The sequence below is a fragment of the Neomonachus schauinslandi genome, chromosome 5 (assembly GCF_002201575.2).
Source record: "Neomonachus schauinslandi chromosome 5, ASM220157v2, whole genome shotgun sequence".
Lineage (NCBI taxonomy): Eukaryota > Metazoa > Chordata > Mammalia > Carnivora > Phocidae > Neomonachus > Neomonachus schauinslandi.
In genome coordinates this window covers 169,820,910-169,832,601 of record NC_058407.1, presented here as the reverse complement: position 1 = coordinate 169,832,601, position 11,692 = coordinate 169,820,910, and the positions used below count along the sequence as shown (strand labels likewise).

The following is an 11,692-nucleotide window of genomic DNA, read 5'->3' as shown; positions in this document are numbered from 1 at the left end:
CCTTCGGCTCAGGTCATGATCCTGGAGTCCCGGGATCGAGTCCTGCATCGGGCTCCCTGCTCAGCAGAGAGTCTGCTTCTCCCTCTGACCTTCCCCCTTCTCATGCTCTATCTCGTTCTCTCTCTCTCAAATAAAAAAAAAAAAAATCTTTAAAAGAAAAGAAAGGGAGGGAGGCAGAGATGTGAATGTCCTCCACGCAGAACTCCAGTGTGCTGGGTGAGAGAGAGAGAGAGGGTCCCACCCTAGCTGGGGTCTGCCATGTGCAGAGCTTTTCCAGAGGTGGTCTGACAACACCCCAACGCCCCCCCCCCCCCCGCAGTGAGCCTAGGGTGATAGACTGGAAAGGCTACACACACCCCAGGCATCTGCCACTTAACACTCCCCCTTCCCTCCTCCCTCGTGCCCTGGCATTCTGTCACCTGGGGGATACACAGTCCCAGCCCGTCTTGGCTCTCAGTCTGCACACCATCTGTGAGCTGGCTGAGTGCAACCTCTGCCCGGGGTGGCTTGTGCATCCTTCGCTGTCACTGTCAGAGGAGGAGCCTGTTCCTGAGTGCTTATTGGCTGTGGAGTCACCTTTCCCAGGCTGGGCTCACAGCCCAATCATTCCTAGAACTACACCTGGCTTTATTTCCAAGTAGTCTGCTCTGAGCTCCATGACCCAGGGCAGTCCAGAATCTTCCGGTCAGGCAAAATGGGCACAGTGGTGTCTGTCCTGCTGTCCCTGCTACTCCTTCTGGGTCCCGCAGTCCCTCAGGAGACCCAAGCTGGTGAGTGAGGAAGCCAGGGTGGCTCTGGGGGACAGATGGGCTGGAGAAGGGCCTCTAATGCAGCTGGGATTCCCAGATATACCGTGGGAGTGAGTGTCCAAGGCTGTCACCTAACTCAGCTCACAAACGTCGGGAAGCCTTGAGGGAGCCTCTGAACTCATGCTCGACGAGGCCTTAAGAATCAGAAGCTAAAACCCTTAGTTTACAAATGAGCAAAACTGAGACCAAAGAGGCGAAGTGACCTGACGAGGGTCACACACAAAGCAGGAGCCACACAGGTAGAACTTTCCGTCCCTTGCTTTCTTCCAGTGGCTGGGTGAATCTGTCTGGTTCTCAGAGAAAGAGGGAACAACCCTAAGGGGCAGATGTGAAGGCAGGTTAACTGGACGGTTGTATAAGGAAAATGATCCCCTCCCCCCACAGTCAGACCGCAGTGCTACCATTAGCCCTGAGGGCAAGTTAGGGGGAAAGAAGCCAGCTGGAATCTGGGAAGCTCCAGAGTCCACGCTAGGATCGGAAAATGAGGCTGTTTCCTGGCCACCGATTACATGAAGAAATGTAAGCTAAACTGCGCATGTCTGAAATTCGTTACATCTAAAAACTATGAGGATGCATGTTTTATTTTAAAATGTTAATCACACCCTACACCAAAATCTGTATTAGTCAGGGTGCTCCAGAGAAACAGAACGGACAAGATGTAAATACAGAAAAAGAGATTCATTTTAAGGAACTGGATGGCACAATTGAAATCTGCAGGCCGGAGACCCGGAGAAGAGTCAGTGTTGCCATCTTGAGTCCAAAGGTAGTGTGGAGGCAGAATTCCTTCTTCTTTGGGGGACTGGGCTTCTTTCTTGTGGCCTTCAACTGATTGGATGAGGCCCACCCACTGTGAAGGGTAATCTGCTTTACACGAGGTCTAAAGTTAATCACATTGAGAAACTAATTAGCAAGAATAATTTCAGTACTTGAACTAGGAATCATCCATAGAACCTCCAACATTATTAACCCCGATGTGAGTTATATCCTGAATTAATTGGAAATGTCCCCCCTCTCCAAGCCCCTGCCTCACACCAAAACGCAAGGTACAACCCTGGGAATTCTGAGATCCAGATCCTGGCCTTACCCTGTGCCAATCCATTCTGGGTCATCTCCTGAGTTTTCTGGTAAATTCTTCCTACACATTCGAATTCTATGTCTTAGATTAAGTTGTGCTCCAGTAACAAAGTTTTTAGTGGCTTAACCCAACAAGTGGTTTATTTCTTGCTTGTGTAAAGTGAATACAGATAAGGCAATGTTCCTGTCTTCCCTGGGGTGACTCAGGAATCTGGGCTATTTGCATCTTCGGACTCCTGGTTTCATCCTGAGGTCTCCACAGTCATCACATAAATAAAAGAAAGACAGAACAAACCAGTTAATAGGGCCTCAGACCAGAAGAAAGACATCACTCCCACTCACATCCCCAGAATGCACATCACTCCCACTCACATCCCCAGAATGCAGTCGCATGATCCCAAAATACATACAAGGAGGCTGAGAAATATTACCTTCTTATGTGTCAAGAAGAAACAATGAAGTGAAAACACAATGGTGTCTGAAGTACCATACCCAGGATAGAGGTAGGGCCCTTTGCACTTGGGTGAGCCTCCAGAGTGGTGAGGCTGAGGGCTGGGGAGGACGAGGCCCAGTGGCCACAGCCCCCTTCCTGGCCCTCTGCTGCCCCACGTTGGGCATTCCTTGCATGGACCCCACACCTCAAAGTCTTCTCCTCTTTTTCAGGGCCTTACTCTCTGAGCTTCTTCTACACTGGGCTGTCCAAGCCCAGGGACGGCTTCCTCAGCTTCCAGGCCACGGCCTACCTCAATGACCGGGATTTCTTTCACTATGACAGTGAAGATAGGAAGGCCATACCCTCGTACCCCTGGAGCCAGATGGAAGGAATAGAGGACTGGGAGAACGAGAGTGAACTTCAGAAGGCCAGGGAGGACATCTTCATGGTGACCCTGAAGGACATCATGGACTATTACAAGGATACAGAAGGTCAGTGGACCGTGGACTGCTGGGGTGGAGGGTCTTAGCTCAAGAGGCAGCCCTGCAGGGGTGAGTGGAAAGGGGTCAGCAGGATGGAAGTAATCCCCGTCCCGAAGGAGGAACGGAGAGCAGGGTAGAAATACGCAGACACTCTGCATCCCCCCAACCCCACAGCGCATCCGCTCTCCTCCTGCCCCATCCCATCCCATCCTCACTCCCAGGCCTCAGCTCTGACAGGAAGTGATGTCAGAGTCAGCTCTCATCCCGGCATGCGTCACCTCTCAGCTGCACAGCCCAGCCTGTCTGAGGCTGATCCTACTTTAGAAGGCATCAGGCTCCCTTGCCCAGGGATGTTGGGAAGAGTGAGCTAACCCTGGGGTCCGTCAGACCTGGGTTCACATGGTGGCCCGGCCAGTCACTAGCTGTTTGACAATGAACATGTTCTTAATTATCTGGTCTGAATCTGTGAAATTGGAACCTTCAAACGATTCCACAAAACTTACCTATGCAAATTCCATGAAAGCTAGAACATCGTTGGTCTTGATCTCCCCAATCGTCCCATCACCTGGGACAGCCACTAATAACCTGCTCAAATGAAATATGTTGAATGATTGAGAGAAACTGCCTCACACAAACCGTGGCCCATACTGGGAGCTTAGTAGGGACTGAATTCAAAGCCACACACAAAGTTAGAGTTACATGGAATCCTGAAGACCCTCCTGTCCATAAGGAGCAGACTCGGGAGGGCTCATCTGGAATTGTGTTAGGAGGAGGAGGAGGAGCCGGGACCCCCCCCACCCCCCCAACCCCCCATCCCCAACCCTGTGTCCCAAGTCAGCCAGTCACAGGCTGGTGAACTGTTGATGCTAAATCATCATAGGGTGAGTGTCGAAAGATGGGTTTCTGAGCACAAAAATGCCTAAGAAGCTACGTAGAATCTGAAAGTTTCCTACAGGAGGCCAGAGGTACGCAGACATCTGAAGGATAAGGAATGGGAAGCCCTGGTAAGGAAAAGGGCCCGCACTGTGCATCAAAAGTAGGAGAGGGTGAGGTACCCGTGTGCCCGGGAAGGACACCAGCAGACATCTGATGGGCTGGAATAAAAATGCTGAAGCAAGTAATTATGAGTAAAGAGGGTAAAGAGAGGAATGGAGGGTGTGAGAATAACATTTTCTGAGCACCTACTATGTGCCAGGCACAGGCGTCAACACTGGGAACGCTCACAGCAACGCTCTAAAGCAGCACTGTGGCCGTTGCTGTTTCCAAGCCGAGAAGACCAAAGCACAGGGAGGGTAAACGCTCAAGTTCACGCCAGGTCGGGGCGGAGAGAGATCTGCCGTTTGCGCCCAGGGAGCTTGGGATCAGAGCCTGGGCCCACAGCGCTAATCAGTATCGGGTCCACCCCCGTTGTGTCCCCCTCCCAGAGGAGGCCAGCTTCCAAGACTTGTTGCTCACTGGGCTGAGAGGGGGCTTCGGAGATTCGTAATGAAGATCTTAGGCCCCAGAACAGAGGGGAGCCGTGATCACATCATGTTTACTCAAGCGGTAACATGAGCTCCACTTAGAACAGCGAGAAAAAGGAGAGATTTGGTAATCTGTATAAAACTCCGAATAATTTCTATTTAACTTGGAGATGGCACTTCAGTGTGGTTCTGTCAGGTTCCTAAGAACTCCCAGTGTATTCGACGTTCACTAGATGAGATGATGCCGGAGGGTGGGGGGCAGGAAGCTGGGAGCACGGTGCATGGTCTGTAATCCCTGACCCTCCCCAGCCGGGAAGGATGCATCGCAGCTCAGACGGGCCTAAAACACCAAACCAAAGCACCTTTCCCTCTTCTGCTGTATGTGTGACTCATAACCCATTTGCCAAGATAAAGGGACCACATGCTTAGATTTCCAAAACCTCGCTTCCTGTTGTTTCTGCAAACTGTGTAGGAGTCGAAGTTATTAAAACGGAGTCGATGCCAGGCTGACTGACTTCCCCGGGGGGCCCGGGGCGGGTGCAGGGGCTCACACCTTTCAGGGAATGTTTGGCTGTGAGCTCCGGAATAACAAAAGCAGTGGAGCATTCTGGAGGTACGCCTACGATGGAAGGAACTTCATCGAGTTCAACAAAGAAATCCCAGCCTGGGTCCCCCAGGACCCAGCAGCTCTGAACACCAAGCAGAAGTGGGAGGCGGAAAAGGTCTACGTGCTGCGGGCCAAGGCCTATCTGGAGGAGGAGTGCCCAGCAATGCTGCGGAGTTACCTGCAGTACAGCAAGATCCACCTGGACCGACAAGGTACCCCCCGCTTCCTGGGTCCTGCTCCCCCCGTGCTGAGCTGAGAAAGACCAAGGTGATCTCAGGCTGGGAGCCCGGGGAGCATCTCAGGCCCAGGTGGTGTCTCTCGGATGATGCCTCCCGGCTGGGCAGTGGATGAAGGCAGGTGTGGGAAATGCCTGCCTGTCAGAGCCTGGTTGTCACAAGCCAAGACTTCGGTTTGGGAAACAGTGAGAACGAGGGTCCTGTGGGACAGAGCAGGCATGGGTCTGACGGAGAGAGCCACAGGCAGAATTAAGGCACGGAGCTGAGACTGGGGGAGGAGGGAGCCCCAAAGCTCACTCAGAAGTTTGGGAAAAAATAGAAAAATGTATGGGGGAGTAGTCACAATTTCTTGCCATCAGATGTCAATACACGGTGGAGGGACAGGGGAGCCCGAGGGCTGTTGTGGTCATTCCACGATCCAACGGGGAGGCTCCTGGGAACCCTCGGCCTTGCCTGGTCTTCGCAAAGGTTCCCTGGGGAGGCAGACACAGAGCTTGGAGTTCTGCTCATCACTGACGCCCGGAGAGCGGGAGGGAAGGGACGTGAGCGGGAGCCATCGAGGGCAGACCCTCAATGTCCACGCTCTGTCCCTTTGCAGATCCCCCCACTGTGTCCATCACCAGCCACTGGACCCCAGCAGAAACTCAGACACTCAAGTGCCGAGCCGATGGCTTCTACCCACGAGAAATTGAGCTGCACTGGATTCAGGGGGACGATACACAGGAGGCTGAGGGGGGAGACGTTGTTCCCAGCGGAAACAGCACTTACCAGTCCTGGGTGGTGATGTCAGTTTCCCCGCAGGACAGAGCCTCCCGCTCCGGCTCCGACTCCTACTCCTGCCGCGTGAAGCACAGCAGCCTGGCCCAGCCCCTCACTGTGCTGTGGGCGGGAGCGAGGGCTGAAGGCTCCGAGGGCACCCGGGGGCAGTAGCCAGCCCTCCTGCGGGACAGGAGAGACGAGCTCTAGAGGCCAGGGGTCAGGTGGTGGACTCAGGGACACAGAAGCCTAGAATGCCGGCCACGGAGCTGACTCACGGCTCAGTTGTCTTGCAAAACCCCATTAATCTAATCTGTGAATCAAATTAACAGTAATCACCTTGCCTAGCACACAATGTAGAAAAGTATTTTTTTAAACAGAGATGATACAAAAATGGGAGTAGATGTTACCCTTCATCCTGTGCTTCTAAGCCTTTGATTCATCTGAAATTCTTGGTATCGACTTAAAGCAACGTTTACAGGGCATCCTGCCCTGGGGGGTCCACTGTAGCATGGTGTGGACCGTCTGGTCCCTAGCGCCTTGTTCAGGAGCCCACTGTGGATGTCCCCTCTGTTGTGAGGTCGTAGAACCTCTTTAATACAACCCACGCCTCTTCTGTGCCTCAGTTGCCCAGACCTGCCTCCTCCCAGTGAGCAGCCACCCTCCATTCCAGGTTCCCACACCTTCTGGTCTTGGAGCCGCCACAGACCCTAGCTCATCTGAGAGGCTTCCTCCCTCCAGGACGCACGCACTCCCAGGAAAACAGGAATCAGATGTTCTTGGACTCCCTCCAAATTCACTTGAGTTTTTTTTTTTTTTTAACCCAGTTACCCACCACCGTCCACAGGTTTAAAAACCCCAAAAGACAGAACAGAACTCTCACCCCTGACCTTTCTATGAAGCTCATCTGCGTGACGCACACTTCCTTCCCTTCCCAGCCCCGGGCCTCCGAGTTGGGCTCCTTAAGGAAATCATCCCCCGCATTCAGTATGCTGAGCTGACCCTTAGTCTTTCTTGAAAGCCTAAATTTGAAGGTTCTACTTGTCATTTTTGATACTTTGACCCAGTTTGGAAATCAAAGCTGAGAAATAGCTTCCTCAGTCTATGTGAAATCCACATTCCTCTCCTCTAGAACCAAAAAAAAAAAAAAAAAAAAAGTCCTGTTTGAACAGTACAGGCCGCAGAGGAAAACAATCCAAATAGTCACGATGGAAAAATATGGCCATGAACAAATAAAGAAAACCACGTGACAGGAGAAGGATTTCAGATCAATAAGGAAACCCAAAGTCCACAGGAACAGGCAGGCTAAGGCAGACTGGAATGTGAGACCCCGACCCACGACGACGGCAGGAGAGATGGGTTGGGGGTGGGCAGGGGGAGGGAACCTCAGGAGACCCCAGGACTGGCCAGCTGTGGGGGAAGGGGAGAGGGACACAGAGCCACTCAGACATCCAGAGAAACTTCCCGGAGAGATTGAGATTTCAGAGGAGGAAGTGAAGGCCAAGACAGCTGGCCAAGAAGAGATGAAAGATTGTTCCTGACCAGGTGGGTGTGAGATGGCTGAGGGGAGGGCCACAGGGGCCTGACAAGGGACATGACTGAGGGTGGGGCTGAGCTGTGGGCATCACCGGGCACACCAGGGACCCACACCGTGGGTCCTTCCACGAGGACCTCCTGCCCACCCAACAGAGAACCAGGAGGTTCTCCTTCAGGCAGGACCAAGTTCAAGTGCACTCTGAGAATACCCCACCCCAGGAGGACCTCATTGCCACAAACTGTCTCCTTGGCAATTCCTCAGTCACTTAGTACTATTTTGTCTCTCTCAAAAATTCCTCTGGGGATAGTTCACCAGCTAGACTGCAGGGATGGAGGGCTCGGATTTAGGCAGGAGATGCCAACAGGATATGGGACTTAATGGTAGTTGCTGTTAAGGTCCTCTCCAATTTTGGTTGAATGCTGCTTTTCCAATCTGGCTTGTCACTAGAACTTATTCTGCTTATTGAAACAATACCCTCTGTCAAGGTTCAGCCCACATCTTACCTCCTCCCGTGACCACTACCACGATCAGTAATTCCAACTTATACTCGTCCATGCTGAGATGTCTCTCAGAAATATCAGGGAAGATTTCCAGAAAGACATTGAGTGAAGCCAATGTCCACTCTATCTCAGCATCATCCCAGACCATTTTCCTTTTTGTTCCTTTCCAAGTGAAAGGAAAGGAATCAACGATGGGAATATCTGGGGGAAGAGCATTTGGGGCAGAGGGGTTAGCAAATGCCAAGTCCCCAGGGCAGGAACAATCGTGGTATTTGAAAGGCAGAATAATGACCAGTGCGCTGGAGTGTCATGAGAGAGGATGTTGAAAAGGCAGGCAGCAGTCAGATTGTGCAAGGCGTCGTTTGCCTTGGGAAGGAGTTTCTACTGCAAACGGCAACACCTGGTAGGTTCTAACCAAGATGGCAGTAGGATTTGCTTTAGGTTTTTTGTTTTTTTTTAAGATCTTATCTATTTATTTGAGAGAGCGAGAGAGCAGGGGCAGAGGGAGGGGGAGAAGCAGGGTCCCCTCTGAGCAGGGAGCCCAGTGGTGCGGGGCTTAATCCCAGGACCCCAAGATCATGACCTGAGCTGAGGTCAGAGACTTAACCGACTGAGCCACCCAGGCGCCCCTGCTTTAGGTTTCTAAAACATCACTTTGGCTGCTGTGTGAGGAAGGGACAATGGTAACACAAGGGTGGAAACAAGGAGACCAGAAACAAGTCCCCGGAAGGACTCTAGACTGGAATCCTAGCAGCTGTGAAGGGAGCAAGCAGCCAGAGTTTAGGATATATTCTGGACATCAAGCCTACAGGACTTGCAGATGGACCGAGGAGCCTTGAGTTTGCTGATGGGTTAGATAGGAGCTGTGGGGGAGAGTGGTGACTCAAATTCGGATCCCAAGCCTTGGATCTGAGTCACTTCTGGCAGCACCCTCCCCCACAGGCTATGTCACACACAGCCTCCAGCCTCAGCCCCTTTGATGGCTCTCACCCACCTGATCCCTACTGCTGGAGCACTTGCAAGCTTCCTGCTTCTCATCGGAGGAAACATTTTCAAGATGACCCACCTGGAATAGTAGAATAGTATTTCCAGTACTCCCAGTCCCTGCTCTGGTTCCCAGTGTAGCTCCCCCCCACCCCCCAGAACCAGCCTCCAAAGCAATCCGTGCTATTCCTTTCGGCGTCCTTCCTCGCTCTTACCGCTCGGACCTCTGTCTTCTCCCCCACTAGCCGGAGCTGCAAGCTAAGGTCCCAATTACGCCCCACGCTCGCATCCTCCCCTTACCTGGCCTGCCTGCACACCCTCGGAGGAGCTTGTCCTTCCAGAAACCCCTCCCTAGCCCTCCAGACGCAGCTTCACCGTGTCCTACGCGCCCCCTCGTGGTCGAAAGGCAAAGGTGCAGGCTGGCCGTGCTCACGGGGGCGGGGTCTCCTCCCGCCAGAGTGCCAGGAAATGCACACGCACCCCTGGAACCCAGGAAGCCAAGGTGGCTGGATTTATATCCCCGACCACAGCAGAGCTCCGGGAAGCAGAAATGCTTTCTACCTGGGAGGTGAAAAACTGTTATCGATCATTCTAAACTAAGAGCTGGCAGAGAGAGGAAAAGATCCAACTGAAACGCTTCCGTGAAGCCCCCTTGGACCGGCTCCTCCAGCCCGTGGCTGCCCCAGAGTTTATTTGCTCCCTTCTTCAGTCCTGACCCGATACTCCTCGCTCTCACCTGCTCTGGTTCAAGGGCTTGCGTTCGGCTTTGAACTTCAAATCCCAGTGCCCACTTCAGGCAAAACAGTAAACTAGTGACAGAAGGAGGCCTCCTTAACCAATGTGGCATTTAGGAATGCCCCTCAGCTGCAAGGAATAGCATACTTGACTGCAGATGATTCATACAACAAACGAGGGATTTTTCTCAGCTCCGGGATAGCGTCTCTATGGGGTTTTTGTCTCCCCCTACTGGTCACAAAAATAATTGCAGCAGGTGTCAGGAAGGCGTCCTCAACAATTTCAGCTCAAAGCCCGGAAGCATGGCCCTAAGATAATGACCAAAACCTCTCCCCACCCCGCTACTCACCCCACCACAGTTCCTGCCTTTGTTCACGGAGGGAAACCTTCCTAGGAAGACACACCCACCCACCCCTTCCGACTTCAATTTACGTCTCACTGCCCAAAGCCAGTTTCCGAGTACATGTCACAGGCTGGGTCCCTTTCGTGAGATTAAGAGTTTTCTGTCAATTCTTGTCAAAATCAGAGCGCATTTTTTAGCACACAAGAAGGAGGGAGATTATTTCGGGGTAAGCAGCCAACAGTTTCTGTTACATTTGAAAAAAATATGATATAATGTTAAAAAAAAAACAGTTACCTCACTTAATGAAACATTAGCACATTCCCATTAAGGTCAGGAATAAAACCAGAATCTCTATTTCCACAATTATTCAATATTTTTCTGGCACTTCTAAGTTAATTCCTTAAGACAAGAGGAAATGAGAAGTTCAAATACTAACAATCATGAAATGAATTGACACTTATTAGCAGATGCTCTGCCTTCCTACCTAGAAAACTCAAGAAAATCAATGGCCAATTCCCTGAAATAAGTCAGAGTTCAGAAATGTGGGTGACAAGCAAATATACAAGATCAATAGATTGCCTATATACCAACAACAAATAGTTGGGAAATATTAAAGAAAAAAGGAAACCCAATCACAATTGCTTTAAAAGGAATAAAAATAGAATACCCAGGAATGACTGGATGTTTTCCTCGGGATTGATCAGGGCGCCCTGATTTATATAGGTTATTGTTTGCAATGGAGTTCCGCACCTTTGGCCTTGAATCTGGTATTTGCCCCTTCTCTTTAGGAACCCAATGAAGGGCTCTCCCAGGCCTCCTGGCTCAAGCCTTCAGGCATATCCTGTCTCCTACTCAGACTTCCTCTCTACCCAAGCTATGTAAGGGGTCTGGAAAACCAAACACAGGCCAGGTTGCAGTGGCCTGAGAACAATGTGTCTTCGATATGGGAATAAATTCTTAATATAATACTAAACCCCCTCCAAAATATATATATATATACAAAATAGTGCACATGGGAGTTAGTATGGGTTACTGGCTAAGTAAGCAGTCTCTGGAATAAGATTGAATGGTTTTGACTGGAAGCTCTGCGGTTTATAACTGTGTGATCTCTCTACCTCAGTTTTCTTGTCTGTAAAATAATAGTAGTGTATACCCCAGAATGGGATGAGGGTTAAGTGAGCCAACACAGGGAACACTCTTTAGTGGCAGGTACGTAATAAACATTCAAAAATTATTAGCTACAGGGGTGTCTGGGTGGCTCAGTCAGTTAAGCATCCAACTCTTTTTTTTTTTTAAGATTTATTTATTTATTTGACAGAGAGAGACACAGCGAGAGAGGGAACACAAGCAGGGGGAGTGGGAGAGGGAGAAGCAGGCTCCCCGCCGAGGAGGGAGCCCAACACGGGGCTCTATCCCACGACCTGAGCCGAAGGCAGACCCCCAACGACTGAGCCACCCAGGCGCCCCAAGCATCCAGCTCTTGATTTCAGCTCAGGTCATGATCTCAGGGTCGTGAGATCAAGCCCTACATTGGGCTCCAGGTGGAGCCTGCTTGGGATTCTTTCTCTCCCTCTCCTTCTGCCCACCCCCCACTCACTTGCACGCTCTCTCTCAAATAAATAAATTTTTAAAAAAATAATTAGCTATATTAAGTATTCTATCATGGTTATTGTTACTGAGAGAAAGGCCTTCTTAAGTCAGGTACTGTTCAAAACTCATTAATTCATTTATTC

At 51.0% G+C, this 11,692-nt stretch overlaps 1 protein-coding gene and 1 long non-coding RNA gene across 2 annotated transcripts; one reads left to right on the top strand and one right to left on the bottom strand.

The window, feature by feature from the left end:
- Positions 1-655: 655 nt before the first annotated feature.
- On the top strand, positions 656-6,235 carry AZGP1 (alpha-2-glycoprotein 1, zinc-binding). The gene is made up of 4 exons (XM_021680203.2): positions 656-770; positions 2,547-2,807; positions 4,805-5,080; positions 5,703-6,235. The coding sequence occupies exons 1-4, from the start codon at positions 695-697 to the stop codon at positions 6,032-6,034; spliced, it is 945 nt and encodes a 314-aa protein (XP_021535878.1). The 5' UTR covers positions 656-694; the 3' UTR covers positions 6,035-6,235.
- On the bottom strand, positions 1,627-3,382 carry LOC123324883. Its single transcript, XR_006540091.1, has 3 exons — positions 3,302-3,382; positions 1,894-2,137; positions 1,627-1,686 (listed from the first exon to the last, which is right to left on the bottom strand). It is a non-coding gene; the product is annotated as an uncharacterized LOC123324883 (long non-coding RNA).
- Positions 6,236-11,692: the final 5,457 nt, after the last annotated feature.